Source organism: Melanerpes formicivorus, unplaced genomic scaffold (genome assembly GCF_026170545.1).
Source record: "Melanerpes formicivorus ecotype bairdi unplaced genomic scaffold, bMelFor1.0.p_v2 SCAF_7, whole genome shotgun sequence".
NCBI classification, from domain to species: Eukaryota; Metazoa; Chordata; class Aves; order Piciformes; family Picidae; genus Melanerpes; species Melanerpes formicivorus.
Window position 1 is genome coordinate 26,361,752 of NW_027142359.1, and position 17,699 is coordinate 26,379,450.

The 17,699-nt window shown below is 41.4% G+C and overlaps 1 protein-coding gene across 8 annotated transcripts in view; it reads left to right on the forward strand.

The window, feature by feature from the left end:
• Positions 1 to 17,699, forward strand: part of PTPRF (protein tyrosine phosphatase receptor type F) — a 430,746-nt gene that overhangs the window by 215,949 nt on the left and 197,098 nt on the right. For all 8 annotated transcript variants that reach the window (XM_068141543.1, XM_068141542.1, XM_068141545.1 and 5 more), the window contains exons 4-5: positions 7,222 to 7,367; positions 10,077 to 10,218. In XM_068141543.1, coding sequence (XP_067997644.1) covers positions 7,222 to 7,367; positions 10,077 to 10,218 — 288 coding nt within the window. The remainder of the gene's footprint in view (positions 1 to 7,221; positions 7,368 to 10,076; positions 10,219 to 17,699) is intronic.

Here is a 17,699-nt window from a genome sequence, read left to right on the forward strand (position 1 = left end):
TACCAGTTGGGGTGCAAAGGTTCCCAACTTGTGTGTGTGTTCAGAAACACCTCAGCCCCATCTAAGGCTTTGCCCTTAGACTGAGCTTATGGAAAGAAAAGAGCTTCTTTAGAAGTTGTAAACAGCATTCATTTGCTGAGATGGTGAAGGAGCAGAAATCAAGAGTTTCTAAGCCTTAATCATTAAAAGTAGTGATATAATTATAGATTTGACTTAACAGGTTACCCTTGTGTTCTCCTCAGTTAAATTTGCACAGTGCTGAAGACAATATCTTGCATTTTAGTTCACCCTGTTTCCTGACAGTGTTTAGGGAAGATTGCAGCCTCTTCTGGATGACTGCTTTGAGAATTTTTGTACTGTAATTCTTCCACTGAAAGTTACAGAAGTCACCAAACATGGCAAGAGAGTTTTGTGTATTAATCATTCACATGATTTGATTTTGTTTTGTACAAACTCTCCAAAGGTAGCGGTGAGTAACTTTATGGAAGTCAGGAGATGAAGGTAAGGGAAAATGGAACTTGCCTTAAGATAATGTTTGTGTATTTGATTATCAGGAACAACCACACTTGAAGCTGGAAAACTCAACCACTAAAATTGAATTGAAGTAATTTGTCCTGGATGTTGGCAATCTCTTAAGTATTAAAACCTAATAGCAATAAGATGATAAAACAAGAGAGGAGGATGTGCAGATAACATTAGGCAACCTGTAATTCAGAGCAATCTGAGAAATGAGTTGAATTTGCAATGCCATTTTCTGTGCTTGGGAATGCAGTTAACTGGTTTTTAAAGTGCATGGGAGAAAGGGTTATGAGGCCTTCATTGGATCAGAAGAAAATGGTGTATGTATCTGAGGATGCAACACCCCACTCTATGTATTTGCATTGATTCAGCAAGTACCTTGCACCAAGCAGTAAAGGAGACAAGCTTCATATACAAAGGGCTGTCATCTTAGTGAAGTGAAACCAAACAGGAGAAAGAATGAATTAGCATTGCAGTCACCAAGACCTACTGATGCTTTAGTAAGCTGTTGGTGGAGAAATGTTATTGCAAGGCTCACAAAGGCTCTTGCTGCTTGTAAAACTGTTCCAGAATGAAAAGTGCAAGTTTGAAAAATTGTATTTTGCCAAATATTTCTACTAATCACAAAGGGACAGGAATTGTGTTTAAATTACAATGGGCATATTAAAAAGAAAGCATGAAGATAGCTGGAGCTGTCTAGCCTCATGCCCTGCAGCAGATGCTTAGGAGAAAAATCACAGGGCAGGCTTCACTGGAGTATCTTTCCAGCAGGCATCCATCCATGCACAGATATCAATCATCCGTGATCATAAAGGAATCAAAGAAAGAGAAATACCCTTGCCATGCCTATAAGAACAGGCCACCCCTGTCTTCTAGACCCCTTTATTTCCACTTCAAAGTCAATGATGAACATGAGAAGGCCTGTGTCATTCTCGGTTTCTTCTTGGAGTTTTAACAACTGAGCCATGTCGTTGGTTTTTTGCCTATCTGTCCTGACAGCAGCCAAGTGAAAACAGCAGGCAAGTTTTACAGTGGAAGCTGAGGCTCAGTTGTGTCTTGGTATATGTGACAGGAAAGGTTAAAAGCAGGGAGATAAACCTGAATTTCAAAATTTCCAAGCTCAAGAGCTGTTCCCATTATGATTCTTATTTTTTGGCTTGATTAATAACTTCTTTTAATTCATTGAGCCCAAGCACCTAAATAAGGGTACCCATGTATGCCTATTATATGTGCTTATCTAGTTCATCCCTTACCACAGCTGTAACTTTCTCCTTCACAAAGGAGACTACTTTCAATCTTAATTTAGCCCAGGTCATAAAAGCTTGCAGACAAATACATAATCTTCCCTCTCAAACAGTGTTGGTCTTATTTTTGGCTGCCCTTCTGTGTTAGAACAGTGGGCACTTACAGCACGAGGACACAAGATATTTTTCTTTAAAATGTCTCACAGCAGGTGAGTGCTCATAGAACACTTAATTGCAGACCTGATTTTAATAATTCATTTTTCTCAAACCTGTGTGTAACTCTTTGGAGAAACAGCATCCACAAGAACAAGAGGAGCAGTATGATTGCTGGTTTCTGCATTAAAATGTTTGGATGAGGTTTTTTTGATGTGGGTGCTAAATACTGACAAAGCATCAGGAGTCAATTTAATTTTCCCATTTCTTCTAAGAAACCATCTAATGATGTATCTATGGTGTCCAGTTCTGGGCCCCTCAGTTTGAGAAGGACATTGAGACACTTGAACATGTCCAGAGAAGGGCAACGAGGCTGGGGAGAGGCCTCGAGCACAAGCCCTGTGAGAAGAGGCTGAGGGAGCTGGGATTGTTTAGCCTGGAGAAGAGGAGGCTCAGAGGAGACCTTATTGCTGTCTACAACTACCTGAAGGGTGGTTGTAGCCAGGAGGGGGTTGGTCTCTCTTCTCCCAGGCAACCAGCACTAGAACAAGAGGACACAGTCTCAAGCTGCGCCAGGGGAAAGTTTAGGCTCAAGGTGAGGAAAAAGTTCTTCACTGTGAGAGTTGTTTGCCATTGGAATGGGCTACCCAGGGAGGTGATGGACTCACTGTCCCTGGAGGTGTTCAAGAGGGGATTGGACGTGGCACTTGGTGCCATGGTTTAGTCATGAGGTCTGTGGTGATGGGTTGGACTTGATGATCTTTGAGGTCTCTTCCAACCTTGGTGATTCTGTGAAAACAAGTTAGTGTTTGGCTGTATGAAGTATATCTATGTTGGTATAGATTGTGTTTCAGCCACTTGAAACTTTTTGGCTCTCGCAAAATTACAAGGAAGCATCTTTTATGTGCCTGGGGTGTGCTTAGTGTGTAGCAAAGCACAAGGAACTGTTCTAAATAAATACACATGACGCAGCATCATTTTTTAAGGCTCTGGCTGGTGTTCAAGTCAGGTAATGCAGATCATATGTTACTTCTCAAAGGCCATGGTTCACATAAAAGATGCCTTTCCAAGTTAGATGGAGGCTACACCTCTGTGCCTTAGCCTTGAAGGAAATCTGGAAAAAGAGACTTTTCTTCCTGTGGAAGTCCTTTGGCCTCACTGAGAAGCTGCACAGCCTGAAAAAAAACACATATGCTGAAGTGCCTGAGCTGCTCTTATAAAGAAAGGAAGATCTGAAATGCTCCTCTACTACAAATGTTTGGTAGAGCAGGTATTTAAATAGCTGCTGAGGTGATTTTCCAATTTGTAGCATTTGTTTCACAATAAGCAGATTGTCTAGAATAGCAGAGAACAACAGTGAACTTATATATAAATAAGACTGAAAGATGCATCTTCATGATTGTCTCTCACTCTGAGTTGCCCTTCAGGAAAGCTGTGTCAATGTCACTCCAGCAGACCAGAAGTTCTGCTTTTGAGGGCTTCAGGTTCTGCTCCCAAACCCATCACGTTTGCTTTTGGTGGGGAGGGCAGAGGACAGCCTTACTGATTAATGCATACCTAACCTGTCTACTGGTACATCTCTCTCTTGCTTTCTGCACCTATGTTCTTTTGGACTTCTTAAAGTGTAACTAGAGGGAGCATTCATTTTCAAATCATCATACTCTAGTTCAGCCCAGGACTCTGCATGAGGTTGCTGTTACTTTCCAGCGTAGTAAGGTAGGCTTGTGTGTGCCTAAATCTTTGCTAGCATCTTTTCCACACCACTTTGCTCCCCTTGTGATTCACTTTATAGGATTATCCAGGAATCTGTGCCTGCCTAGCAAGTGATTTTTCAACTTCATCAACTGTGAAAGGGAAGTCTTTTTCTTCTAGAGGCTTGCCTTTTTCTTCTTTCTTTGGTAAAAAAAGTTTCTTAATGGAGAGTGTGTCTGAGAAAGTTGCTTTTTATCAGCCCCCAGCCAAGTAATTTGAAGCCTATTTCTTTCTCTTGTAAGAAAATTGTTTTATTTTTCATGGTCTTCCCCTCAGAACTATGTCATTCCCATAATAATTTAAAGACCAGATGGAAAATTTCAGCCAAGAAGGTGACAGTTTTCTCATTCTCATGCCTGAAGATTCTGACTGCATAGAAATTATGATAACAGTGATTTCCACTCCCAGTGAGTGGGAGCTTGGTTACGAAGTGAGGAGCAAGAGTTAGTTTAGAGCTTGAGGACTGAAGGTGCTCCAGGGATCTGACATGGAGCAGAGAGGGAGGATAGAACCTGGAGTTGTTTGGGCTTGGACACTCCTGTCATGTTGAATTTAAGAAGAGGAGACAGACAACAATTAGATTACTGATTAAGTACTCTATTTTTGGCACATCCTTATTTTTCTGATCTTGTTTCTAGATGTACCTTAGCAGTGCAAAAGCTCCAAGCAGGCTAAAAAAGGCTGCTTGTACCCTCACCTGGGCCTGGTGCTTACTACTGCCCTTTGGAGGTAACTAGTGATGTGTTCCACAGCAGCTTCCTCTGGGCAGTAAAGGTACAGAGATGTTGTTTGGAGGGGAGGTGTGGAGGTAGTCTAGCACACTTAACGTGCATTTTCCACAGATACCAAGATTTTCATGGATAATCTGTCACACTTCTTTTAGCTTTCACTGAGATAAGTTTGGGGATTTGCTGTAACAGTTACCAATCAGTTTTAAAATATGTATGCCCATGCCTGACTCTATTGTCCTGGGGCTAGGACTCAGGATTTTAGGTTTGCTTAATTAGTACTTTCCTTCCATCTCTAAACTTCAGGGCATCCAAATGTTTCAGATGGTTTTGTAGAAATACCCTTTCCCAGGCTGTGTGAGAATTTGGTTTATATACAGGTAAATTTTTTGTTACCAGTCTCAGGGGATTGAGGTAGTTTCCAGAAGTCAGTGTTGCTCAATTAAATGTGCAAGTGAAAAAACCATTCATTACAACCCTGTAAAGCCAAGCTGAACAAGGCAGCAGGGTTTCTTAGGTTTTAGTGCAGGTGAACATTCAGTTTCCTTTTGTTCTGGTTTTTAATAGTATTGATTATTTTTTTGAAACCATGTACAAAAGTAAGTCCTCAGTGTAGAAGCTGGAGAGTAGGTGTACAGTGAGAGAGAGAATTGCATTGTATTCTTCAAGGACAAAAGTTTTTGAACTCTGCTGTATTAGTCTTTTGAAAAATTTACCCTATTTTACTAAGATAACAGAGTAAATAACAGGAAATCAAAAAAACAAATCAGCTACCAAAATGCAACACAAGACATCAGCTCAGCACATTGCAGAGCAAAACAGTCAATCACACTGCAATCACTAGCATCCTGGATGGTAAATTAACATTGCACCGGGATGGATGAGAGGTGAATAAACATAGATATATGTAAATATAAACTAAGTAGAAATAGACATGATTATAGATGAGTAAATATGTGAAATCAGCATCAGTTAAGCAAGCACACCTAATAATTGCTTGCTGTTCGTATCAGGACAATGTGCCAAAGACTGCAGACAGCAACCATCATGCCCTAAGAGGCATTTTGGGGTTTGAGCTATTTTCTTTGTACAGTCATGGGACTCTCTTCATCAAGGATGGTAAAATTCAGTGTGGGATTATAAAGGTACCACACATTTAGCAAAGCCTCTAGAAATGGCTGTTTAAGGATAAAGTTGAACTCGACAGCTTCAGGGGCAGGTGTGAGCTTGCAGCTATTGAGAGAAAGGTACTATCTTCCCATGCCCCCCAGCTCTGTATGACTCTGCCCTGAGCCTCTGCACTACCTACACTGATGGGAAAAGGAAAACGTGGCTTTCTGCCAGGTTAGAGGCACAGATCTGCCTGACAGAGGCTCTGGTGACTCTGGAGCTGCTTGTAGGGGTTTATGCACCAGTGCCTGGAGACAGGGAGGGGCAGGCAAGAGGAATGAGAAGCAGGAGAAGGGCCCTTGTCCTCTTCAGTAGCTTCTAGAGTGGCTCCGCTGTGACTTTCAGCTACACCCTTAAAATTTTAATCTCTTGTGCATTAAGAAAATGCATTTAAAGGTTGTGGTCTTTGGGGGTCACTGAATAATTCCTAGCTTGGAGAAACTGCATTGAAAGTTTAGTGTTTAAAGCTCCTGGGCTTACAGATGTCATCCCCCTGTCCCTCAAAGATGTACTTGTAGACAAGTCCAGAATGTGAATAGAACCACTGCCAGAAACATTGGTTTCACTAGGAACATTGGTTTGGTGTCTCTGCTCTTACCCTCACTCCCCTCTACATCCTAGTAGCTGTCTTTGCCCTGTTTATAGGTGAGGTTCATCTTTGAGGTGGTCGATCAGAATTGTGTTTGAAACATGATTTTAGTGTGACCTACGAGCTGAATGACGTCACGGGTGGACTCTGTTAACTCCCTCCGTGGCATTTAACATTTTAATGCTTTACAGGGACACAAACTCATCAAACCCTTCTCACTTCAACAAAGCAATGTTTCAAAATCGTCTTGGGATCACATATTGAGAAATTCCCTTGTACAGCAAGTGTGAAAGAAGGATACAAACGTTCAACCTGGATGTCTAGCTTCTTCCATCCATGTCTGTCGTGTAAATCTAGAATACAGCTGGACTTTTATGAAACAGCTTCTATCGATTATTAAAACATTACATGGTGGCTTTATTTTTTATTTCCCCACCTCCATTTTTTGCTGAGTCTTTCAGGCCTGAATGTCACTTTGGCTTCTTTGCTGACTTTCACATTTAGTGATTAGTTTCTTACCAAATATAGGCCAGCCTGTGCAGGTTTCCAGATACTTTACAGACTGTAGGATTTTCATACCAATCTTTATCTGAAATGAAATAAAGGATTATTATTTTTGTACTTAAAACTGCATCTGCTAATTTTGATGAAGGCCTTCACAGCTTTCAAGGCAAAACTAGTTTCAATCTATGGTGCGTGTTGTAGATTTGATGTGTTAGCTGTTCTTTGACTTCCAGTGCTATGACCATGTTATAAACCTGCAAAAATCCATTTATGGTTCCAAATGGTTGTATACCTGAATGAATACCCAGAGGGTTGGGGGGAGCCCTCTATTGCCCTCATTTTCAGGCAAGCCAGATGGACTTTGTTCATTCCAGGAAGAAAGGGTACTGGAGCAGAAACTCAGCTTGTCATGTTGCAGTCTGTGCTGAATTGGTGGGGCTGAGGCCATTCAACCTGGATTTGTTGTAGCAGCACCAATTATCCTACAATTTAGATTAACATGACACATTCCTTGTTTATCTGATGTTGTGTCCTCATGGGCGTGATTTGGTGATTTTTCCAGGCAAGCCAACGTTTATGAAAGCTCCTGAAGATCAGATTGGGATCTCTGGAGGAGTGGCCTCTTTTGTGTGTCAGGCAACAGGAGAACCCAAGCCTCGTATCACATGGATGAAGAAGGGGAAGAAAGTCAGCTCTCAGCGGTTTGAGGTAATGACAAAAAAACAAACCCCAACACCCAAAGTCCCCAAAATAAAAATGTGGTCATCACTCTAATGCTTACAGGTCTTAATTAGCCAAAAATCATTATTGCAACCTGGACATCTCTAGGCCACTATGACACAGAACCTAGAGCAGGCATTGTCTTTCTAGCGTGATGCTGGAAGCATACACACAGGGCGTCCTTCAGAGTGGTGACTGGGACTTCCAGTCACTGACCTGAATGACAGATAACAGTTAGAGATAGCAGTGATTTTCTGTTTCCATTGTGAAAACTGATAGGGCACCTCCATAACCTACTGTCCACAGTGAAATTCAAAAGTGGGATGCCAAAATGCTGTCGGAAAGTTTTTCAGGTGCTGGCTACTGCCAGCCCTCCCGTAAATGCACTTGGAAGGGGAGTGGCAAAGCTATCCTGAAGGGTCAATTGACTTCCCTGTGAACCAAAGTGTGAAAGAAAGGATGAGGGAAAGAGCAGGTATCAGAAATGCTTTTGAAAAGGGGCCCAATTTGGTTCATATTTTAAATAGGAAATACATTTTCACTGATTGTTCTCCACTTTTTTTTCCTCTGCTTTCCTGTTTTGGAGTTGGGCTCTTTTCTTTAAAACTGCCTTTGGAAATTTGACTCTTCTACCATTCTGCTGCCTCTTTACTAATCCCCAGTCTTTGATGTTTTTGCTTTTCTGACTGGAGCACAAGATGGCTTTGCTGCCCAGAATGGATTGATTCAAGTCACCAATTTTAATCATGATTTCGTATGTGAGCAGAAAATCTTGATTAAAGGAATCAATTTTAATCTTGTTTTACATTGTTATTTTTCTCCAATAAAGGTTAAGTTTTTGTTGTATTGTAACCATTTAAGCATTCTCATTTGTGAGTAGATATAACCTTTATAGTGAATTTACTTATTGTGGCTGTCCAGAGGGCTGTGCCACATTATATGCTTATGTATAAGCAATTTGGTATCTTCATTCACATCACTTCTGATACATCGTTGAGGAATTTCTATGGTATTACAAGACAGTGAATGACATCTTTCTTCTTTTGCTGGGTAACTATTAATTTTACCTTATTACTAAACTAGCCTTTATTTGGAGGAAAATTGGAATTCAGTTGAAATGAAAGAATTACTAAACAAATCTGATGTGCCCATGCTGAGTTATTACACAAAAGAGATGCCCAACATTAGGCAATGAACAGCATTTCTGGTCTCGGTGTCTGTCATGTATCTAGCAGTGGTAGCTCCCTTCCTCACACAGAAAGTGTGCTAAGGATAGTAAAGAGCTTTTCTGCTGTTTCATCTTTTAGCTTTTTAGTCCTTGTCACTGGTGTGAATTAATCTCTGCACCTGACTTGGTCTTATTTTAAACTTTGGCTGTAGCGCTATACCCTGTGTGTAGAGGTCAGAGAAAGTTTAGCAGTTTGCCACAGTTTCATAATTAATTAAAAAAAAATAATAATTCTTAAAATCTGCTGTGATGGTGTTCAGATTTCTCTACCCTAGCTTCTGCTACTTGACCCCAAATTAGGGGTTTCTGCAAGCTATTGCTCTTACTTGGAACTGAGGGAATATTCCTTCCTGTGTGAAGAAAAATAGATTTTTCAGTGGTCTCGGTTACCTTTTGATTTCTGCCTGTTTCTCCTGTCATGGCAGGGTCTTGTACACATTGTTTTCTTCTTCCTGTTTTCCCTCATTTGGTCTTCATGCTGGGAGAAGCACTCCTAAACAGGGCTCTTGCAAACTGAGTCAAAATTCTGCCTGAGCGTAATGCAGGTCCCAGGGTGCTTTACATGTGTCTGGAGCAAACTGTAACTTAGTCGCTTCATCTCCCCCTCCAGTTGTCAGCTTGCACAAGAGGGGCTTGTGCCTTGCCCTCATGCTGTCACCATATGTAGCTCAGTTAATATTTCTAACTTTTGCTGTGCTCAGTAATAGGAGAAGGATGAGCTTGGCATTAACAGTGGCCTGAGGCTGAGCCTTTACAGCCTTGCTATTAAGGAGTATCATATAGTGATCCAGCTGCAAATGAACAAATCCCTCTTTCTTCTGTGTAGAAGTTAGACTAATGCATGTTACAGCTTATCAGGATGGATGGAGAGGCAATGATATATTAGGGGCATAATTTATTATGCTGGGGGAAGGAATCGTAATGACATCATTGTTGATTATGCCAGAGCTGCAAAATACCTGATGCTGAAGGACATTAAAACCCCTCACTTTTTCTGCTGGAGTTAGCATGCACTGCAGCTGCTCAAGGTTTTATTCCAGCTTTGTTACTGTTTTTCTGGTAAACCCACAGAGTATATCATTCCGCTCTTCTACCAAGGTGAAAGTTGGCACTAAATTGCTGTCGGTGTCATTAGTAAAACCATTAGTACAAATTTGGCTCAGATGCTTTAAATCATCAGGTCCACATCTTTATTACCAGGTTGATAATTTGTCAACTTTAATTGATTCATAAAGAAACTCATTGGATCTTCATTTGTTCTGGCCTTCTCAGAGGACAAATATGTTCTTGACCCTGACATTTTTGCATTTATGGATTCGGAACACTTGACTAATTGCATGATATTTTATAGCTTACAGGGCTTGTTGTTGTTTGGGGTTTGGATTACTTTAAAACTCTGGATTGTTCTGAATGTCAGGTTTTGCAGCAGAAGATAGCAGTAAAGAAGTGCTTTCTTTTCGTTGTTAAAGGTTATTGAGTTTGATGATGGATCAGGATCAGTTCTGCGGATACAGCCCCTGCGTGTTCACCGAGATGAAGCGATCTATGAGTGCACAGCAACCAATAGTGTTGGGGAGATAAACACAAGTGCCAAATTAACAGTGTTAGAAGGTAAGTGGGAAGCTTTTCCATACCTTAGGTGGCAGAAGACATGGCTTTGGTGCCCACATGTTGGTGTGGTGGCTTTGAATGAAACGGCGATATTCTAGCTTGGTTTGGTAAGGATGTGTTCATCCTGGATCGTTTGCTATAATTCCCTCTTAGTGATAAAAGCTAATAGTTTCCAACAACCATGATAGAATTGAAGATGGGGAACTTCCTTTGAAGTATTTTAGTTGTGTTTTCTCAGGTGTGTCATTTCTAACCTGGAGGGCTGGCTAAAGAGACGTTTGTATACTTTTCTCATCTGACTGCTTTGATACATCTGTCTTCGAAGTGTAAGAACTGTTATCTGACAGTCAGAAACTTAATCCATGTTGCTGCACCTTCTGCATGACATTGGCACAGTTCCTGAATAGATTTTCAGGTTACTCTTCAGATTTTTAAGTTTGATGTGGAATTTAGCTAGGTTTACTTTTCACTGTAGTCACAGCTTGTTACTCTTTCTCCTGTTGAAGAACAGATTTTGATCCTTGTCTCTGCTATATGAGCAAATTTTAAGTTGCTTGCTCTGTTGTTTCTCCTAAACAGAATGTTTTGTGGCAGAGCAGTCTATTAGATATAAAGGACTTGTGATCAGTGGGTGATTTATTTTTTTTTTAACATTAAATTCTTAGAGTTAGTGTCTACTTTTTAAGGAAAAGTGTTTTGGTTTTTCTTCAGGCTATCAGTGCATTATAGTATTTGTGTATACCTAGGATTTTGTAAATGGGCTGAGATGTTACAAACCTGGGGCATTTGGACAGATGGATTTATTACTTCTTTTTAACTTGCCTGTATGAAGAGAAGCAGGAAGAGGCTCTGTCAGATTGCTTTGCTGTATGTGGACTGAAGTAGAAACTTAGGAGTAATGAAAAAAATCCAGACTGGAAAGCATTTTATTGTTGTATGGCTTTGAACCAGCAGAGACCAGTTATCCCTGCGGTGAGTGTGCCAGCCATACATGACAAGTCACCTATTGTCCCTTGTTCTCCCATCCCCATTCATAGTGCAGAGGTAATCATATTTTCCTCTCTGCTCTGTGACAAAGAATACATTAAATAACTGTAATGTGCTCAGACACTGTGGTGATGGGAATCGGAGAAATCATTCAATACTTGATGTGATTGTGTATCTCTTTCTGGAGGTGGGGCATCTTAAAGGAACAGCTTGCCCTTCAGTAGGATTATTAAGCATAGGATAACAGGTGCTACAGACTTAAAAAATCTCTGGGGAGTAAAAGCAGATCTTTTTTTTGTCACTTCTTGCCTTTGCAGCCTTGTACATGAGTGCATAAAGTGCAGTGGAGCTCTTTCAGCGGTTTCCGTGCAGATCTGTGCTTAAATGCTTCTTGGAACTGATTTTTTGTGATACTAGAATACCCAACTGGTCCAAGCACATCCCTGTTTCCTTTGGTTGCAGTTGTCTTTATGCATCTTAGATGTGTATGCACATGCACACACACACACTAATAATTTATTTGCTCTGTGTTAAACGTTCAAAGGCCCACAGAGGCATGCCTTGCATAAAGGAGCACAACAGCATTTCTCAGCTCCCTGGTGCTCTTGCTGTTTTCCTGATGAGGTGGGAAAAGACATGTCTGCACACGATTTAAAAGCCAGCAAGCAAGGACAGAGCCTGCTTTTCATTCTGGAAACAGCCTTTAATTGGGCACAATGCTAGTTTAGCAGGATCCTGTAAGGTCAAAACTGATCTGCAGACTTAAGGCCTATGCTTTCCCCTCTAAACAAAGAGTATCAGCCCTTTGCTGTGCATCCTCCTAATGGGTAAAATTAAGAAGCATTTTGCTGTGTGGCAGTTTGATGTGCTCATGCATTTAGAATGGTGAGCTTGATTACAGGGGATGAAGAGCTGTGCGGTCCTCTCATGTTAGCATAACTGACAAAGATGATGATGTTCTGTCATGATGTATCCATATTTAAGAAGAAGCCATTTTGATGGGGATTTTTTGTTTGCTTGGAGGTTTTTTGTTTGTTTTATTTGGCTTATTTTGAGTCTTTCTATGGACAAGTATGGATTTATTATTATTTTTGTTTTCAGTTGTGCTGGTTTATTGTTGTGTGCTCTCTTCCTGCCTTTTGGAATTGTGAATTTTTTTTGTTTGCTTGCATGTTGATAAAGTTGATTCTGCAACTCAGTGCCCTGATTGCGCTTGTGTTTAGTCTCAGTGGCCTCCAAAACACGGTGGTAAGTGCCTCGCCTCTCTCTCACGTGAATTTTGCAGAGGCATTTGAAAATGGCACATTTCAGGCACAACCCTTGATACCTTCAGGACTGTCAACTAGAATTGGATTTTCCCTCTGCTTCTGGGGTTAAAATACTTTCTGTAATTGCTCTCAGGTGGCAGTTTGAATGATGCAAATAGCCTGTACTTCCTTTCAAGAATTTGAGCAACGCAGTGGTCCCTGGTGCATGACAAAGCTCTATCATAGCCATCCTCATGGTTACATGCTGCTAAATACACAGCACATATTGATTTTTACATTAAAAAGAACCCCTTTATAACAATAAGGTTTTTAATGCTTCTTCACAATTTGCTCTTCAGAATGTAGGCCTTAACATTAAATCCAGCAGTCAGAGTCGGGGTTTAGCAGGCTGTTATTAGATGTCTTTGTAGCTAACTAATCTGGAGCTTTGTTTTATTTAGAGTTCTGCGATGGTTTACAGATCAGAGGCAGATAATCCTTGCTAATTGCCAACTTACTCCATTCTGAATATTAAGTGAGAAGCATGAGTCCAGGCTCCTGGAGGAAACAGGAATTCTCACACAAGTGAATCTCTTCTAACAGTCTGATTCCCTACTACCCTTTCATTCTCTACTCCCATGTCTCTGAGTTTTCCCTTCTAACTGCAGATCCTGTTGTGACCAAGCTACACATACTTGGTGTAACTCAAAATTATTTCTCCTGTTGATAGCAGGAGAAATAGAGGTGCATATACCTTCTTCTCTCATTTCTCCTGGGTAGCTGATAAGCTGAATTATGTATGAGTCATATTGAACATTTCTATCTTTTTTCCAATTATGACCTGAAGCAGCACAGAAGTGCGTTCTGCCTGCCTGGCAAAGGAGAAAAGCAGCGCAAAGAGGGGGGAGGGCTAGAATCAATAAGCTGACACACATTCCCAAGAAAAGCCTCAGGGACAGTTAGTGGCACTAACAAATTAATAAATATATTATTCAGTGGTAATGTTGAGAATTACAGGGCTTTTTGAATAGGATGATTATATGAAATGTGAGTAGGAAGGGTGCCAGCATGGAAGAACGTGGCAGCAGGCTGATTACGGGAGTGTCTATGGCATGTCCTTCCAAAAGACTGCTTGTATGTTCAGCCTTGCAAGCTGCATTAGGACAGTGTTTGTCTCTAGTTGCCCCTACACCAAACTGTACCTTCAGACTGTGGTTTCCAGCAGTCTCCACCTAACAGGAAGATAGGGAAAAGCACTGCCAAAAAAAACCACTTCAGGGAATAGGGAGGAGTATAGTGATTCTTTGGGAAAGGAAGGCGGCTCAAATACAAAGTATATTGTCTGTTCCTTCTCCCAGAACTTTCCAGCTTGGACATTCAGTTACAAGTTTTGATTTCCAGAACTGGGAAATTGTTTAGTTGTAACTGGCTCTTCAAGCCCCTGCAAGCAGTCTTGGTTTTTATTCCCATGTAACCTAAAGCATACAGTTAAATCCAAGTGATGCTGAATATATTTGGAGTTTCATTTCCCTTTGTTTTTAAGTAGGTTAAATGGAAATGAAAATATCATCTCCAATTTCCATTTCCAGCAGAGATCTATGCAAATCCCCTATGCCCCTATCCTAGACTCCTAATCATGTGGCATGTAGTTATCTGTCTGGAGAGCGCTGCCAGGCTCTGCAGGAGAGCAGATTCTAGCAATGAGGACAGACGGAAGAGCTGGGAAAAGGTTGCTGCATACTGGGTTTCAGTCTCAAGGTAACCTGTCAAATTTTTTACTGTCTGGCTTTCTGCTGACAGAAGTCAGGGAAGTTTTGATGTGCTTCAGTGGAGCCATAGAAAGTTCCCAAGTGCAACAGTTGTCCCAAGGTGGGAAGGACCTCCACCTTATTGTAATTTGCTGTTTGCTGAACCATGTCATGAGCTTAATTTCTTTCACCATCTGCCAGCTGCATTCCAGTTCCTGGGGTTACCCTGTTTGAAATGCTGTAAATGATAAACATGTGACTATTACAAATTATTTCAGTAGAGAGAAGTATCTCAGAAGGCCTGAAACAATATGCCCTTTTTGTAAACACTCTTCTAGAAGTGATTTTGTCATTGGAATGGTAAACAGAAGTTATCTGTGTTTAACCCTTGTTTGTGTTTGGTTAGTTAAAAAAGGACCAGTGGGATGGTTGTACTTTGGCTCCTGGTTCTCTGCATTCCTTTTGTGTCTTTTTGCCACACATTTTTAGCCATTTGTTATAAAACTGAAACAATTATAGAAGGGAGATTGAATCCATTTGAGTGTGTAAATGAGTGAAGTCTCCTCATACATTAGTGCTGCTGGGATTGGTAGTATTCTTTTTGTGTATCTGGTCAGAAAAGGGACAGGTCTTTCCTCTGCGTGTTTCACATTCATTAGCTGTTCCAACTCCCTTTGGTTTTGCCCTGGGTCTGGTGTGATGGCAAAGGTCCTACTCCTGTTCTTTGCTCTTTACACAGGCAATCCTAATAGTGTTTTCTTTCTGTAACAGGCAGGCAGTTAATGCACCTCTGTAATTATTGTATTGTCAATGATCCTCCATGTGCTCTTCTGCTTAGGAAAATGTCCTAATATACAACAATGCACAGAGGAGTTATGAACCCTGAGTGCATTTGCTTGGCATGTCTCATGCTTGTTAAAAAGGGAAACATTAAGCCAATTACTCATGGTGTCCTCAGTGAGAAGTTTAGGTTGTCACCTAGAGCCACGTAAATCCAAGCTCATACAGACTTTCACTATGAAGGTATAAATAGTGCTCACAAGGAAAGAGTGTGTTGTGCTGCTCAACAGCTGGTCACCTAGTGTTAGTCTGGTGAATCAGTTTAGGAGCCCTATCATTATGTGAAGAATTCTAGCAATTTCTCAGGGACTGAACAGTGGCTAGAAGAATCCTAATAGTTCAAGGGGATCCCATAGCATGCAGAAGATTGAGCAGAATTGCTGATCTCTTTCAATTAGACCAAGAAAATTTAGAGACTATTTTACTTGTGTCACCACGGTGTCACATGCTGTCAACATCAGGGCCACCAAAATATCTGCAGTGTTTCAGCTATTTGGTTTTTGGTAGCTGTAGAGCTCCTGTCTCTCAATCCATCTGTGATATTCCTGGTTCTCTTCATTTTATTATTTGCTTTCAAAGAATGAGAGTGTTAGTCTTGCTCTTATTTTTTATAATATTCAACAAGAAAGACTTTCCTTGCGTGTCAATGAGAGACAAAGAAGCAATTTTTTTCAGGTGAAGACAAGTCTGAAGTGTTGCTGGTCTCTCCTCTAAACAGGAGAGTCAGCAGATCTTTAGAACATATCAGACCCAAATGCCATAATTTCCATATCCCTGTTTAAATGATTAACTAATGGAACAGATCCATATAATGTATCTGTGATAGCAAGTTCCAGCAGAGGACTGCCATGCACTGAGGTTAACATCCAGGTTCATTCCACAAGTTTATGAAGCAAGAAATACAACCTTTGAAAAGTTTTATATGAAATATCACACAGTTAATGCCAAGCTGAACCCTTTGGAGCTGTGCACTCCCATAAAACCTTGTGTCTGGAATGGTACTGACCTCTTAATCTTGAGAACATTCTTCCTTTACAGCAAGTGGCTGTTTCTGCATATCGCCTCTCAAATGAGCTCGTATGAGATTACATCAGTAACAGGACAGCTGTTGTCACAGTGTAATCAGCAAGCTAATGACGTCAGGGATACTGCAATATCCAAAAGCAACAGCTCCTCAGGAAGAACTTCCCCTGATTAAAACAAGCAAGCTTTAAGTGCCAAACGAACAAGAAGGAAGGACATTCTCCAGAATCCTACACAAGCTCTAATGCAGGATTCTTATCGCCAGCTACTGGGTAGCCTGAAGTTGTAAATGTGCAGTTACATCCTTTAGAAAGACTTCTCAGAGCTCCTTGTCTCACACAGTTGGTTTGTTCCAAGTGCATTCAGCAATTTATAAGCACTGACTTTGGTGCTGGGAACAAAGTTCAGCTAAGAATATTTGTCACCAATCAAATTTGCCGCCAACCAAATTTGTCTCCTTTCTACGAGCTCCACTCCTCAAATCCCTCATGAAGATATTCAGGAAGGTGGATAATTCATTCACAGCCTTGTGGCAACCTACAGGTAACTTCTGTTTGTTGGGAAATTAGATAATTGAGCCCTGCACAGTATTTCATCTTTTTTTCCTGGGCTCAGAGCATAGAGACAGGTGGCGTCTCACTCTGTGCTATTGTTCTGCTTCCTGGGAGATAGTCATGGAAAGTGTGTCAGGCTGTTCTACTGCTGCTATGCTATCAAAATGTTCAGCCTCTTCCAATAGGTAAATGAGGCACAAACAGATTAGTTTACCTCCCTGGCAGAAATGCACTCACCCAGGCAGGTTCTTGTCTTGTTGGAGAGGCATCCCTGTGGGTTGCCATCTCCCAGCTGAGACCAGGGATGGCCAGATGACCGCTTCTGCCTCTCTGTTCCAGTTTGAAATCAGACAGGTTAGATTAAATTGTCTGTGGTTTAAACTAATCTGTTTTGACTCTCTGTTGGAACAGATCATTGGTCCCAGCTGGGAGGCAGCAACCACCAGCGCTGCCTTTCATGTCGCTGCGGAAAGGCTGGCGTTCCCATGTGCCCCAAACCCTGTGGCCGCAACAATGTCTCAAAGCTTAGACAGGGCTGGGATTTTGATAGTGTCAGTAGGCAGTAATCCAGGGAAGAAACCTTGGATCAGGCCTAGGCTAAAATGGATGGTAGCCAACAAGGGTAGGAGAGCAGAGCAGCAAGTGAAGGCTGCCAAAGAGATGTGTGTCCTATAAGCTTTTTGGACTAGATACTATAGAGGAAGAAAAGGCAGGAATAACATAAGTGTAAGGTAACAGATTGGAAATCTTGAAGTAAATCCATTTGCTGGGGAAATGACAAATGTTTGGGTTGAGAAAACTGATAGTCAGTGTTCTAGGATCCTGGCCTGCATGAGGAACAGTATGGTCAGCAGGAACAGGGAGGTCATTCTGCCCCTGTACACTGCACTGGTTAGGCCACACCTTGAGTACTGTGTCCAGTTCTGGGCCCCTCAGTTTAGGAAGGATGTTGACTTGCTGGAGCGTGTCCAGAGAAGGGCGACGAAGTTGGTGAGGGGCTTGGAACACAAGCCCTATGAGGAGAGGCTGAGGGAGCTGGGGTTGCTTAGCCTGGAGAAGAGGAGACTCAGGGGTGACCTTAT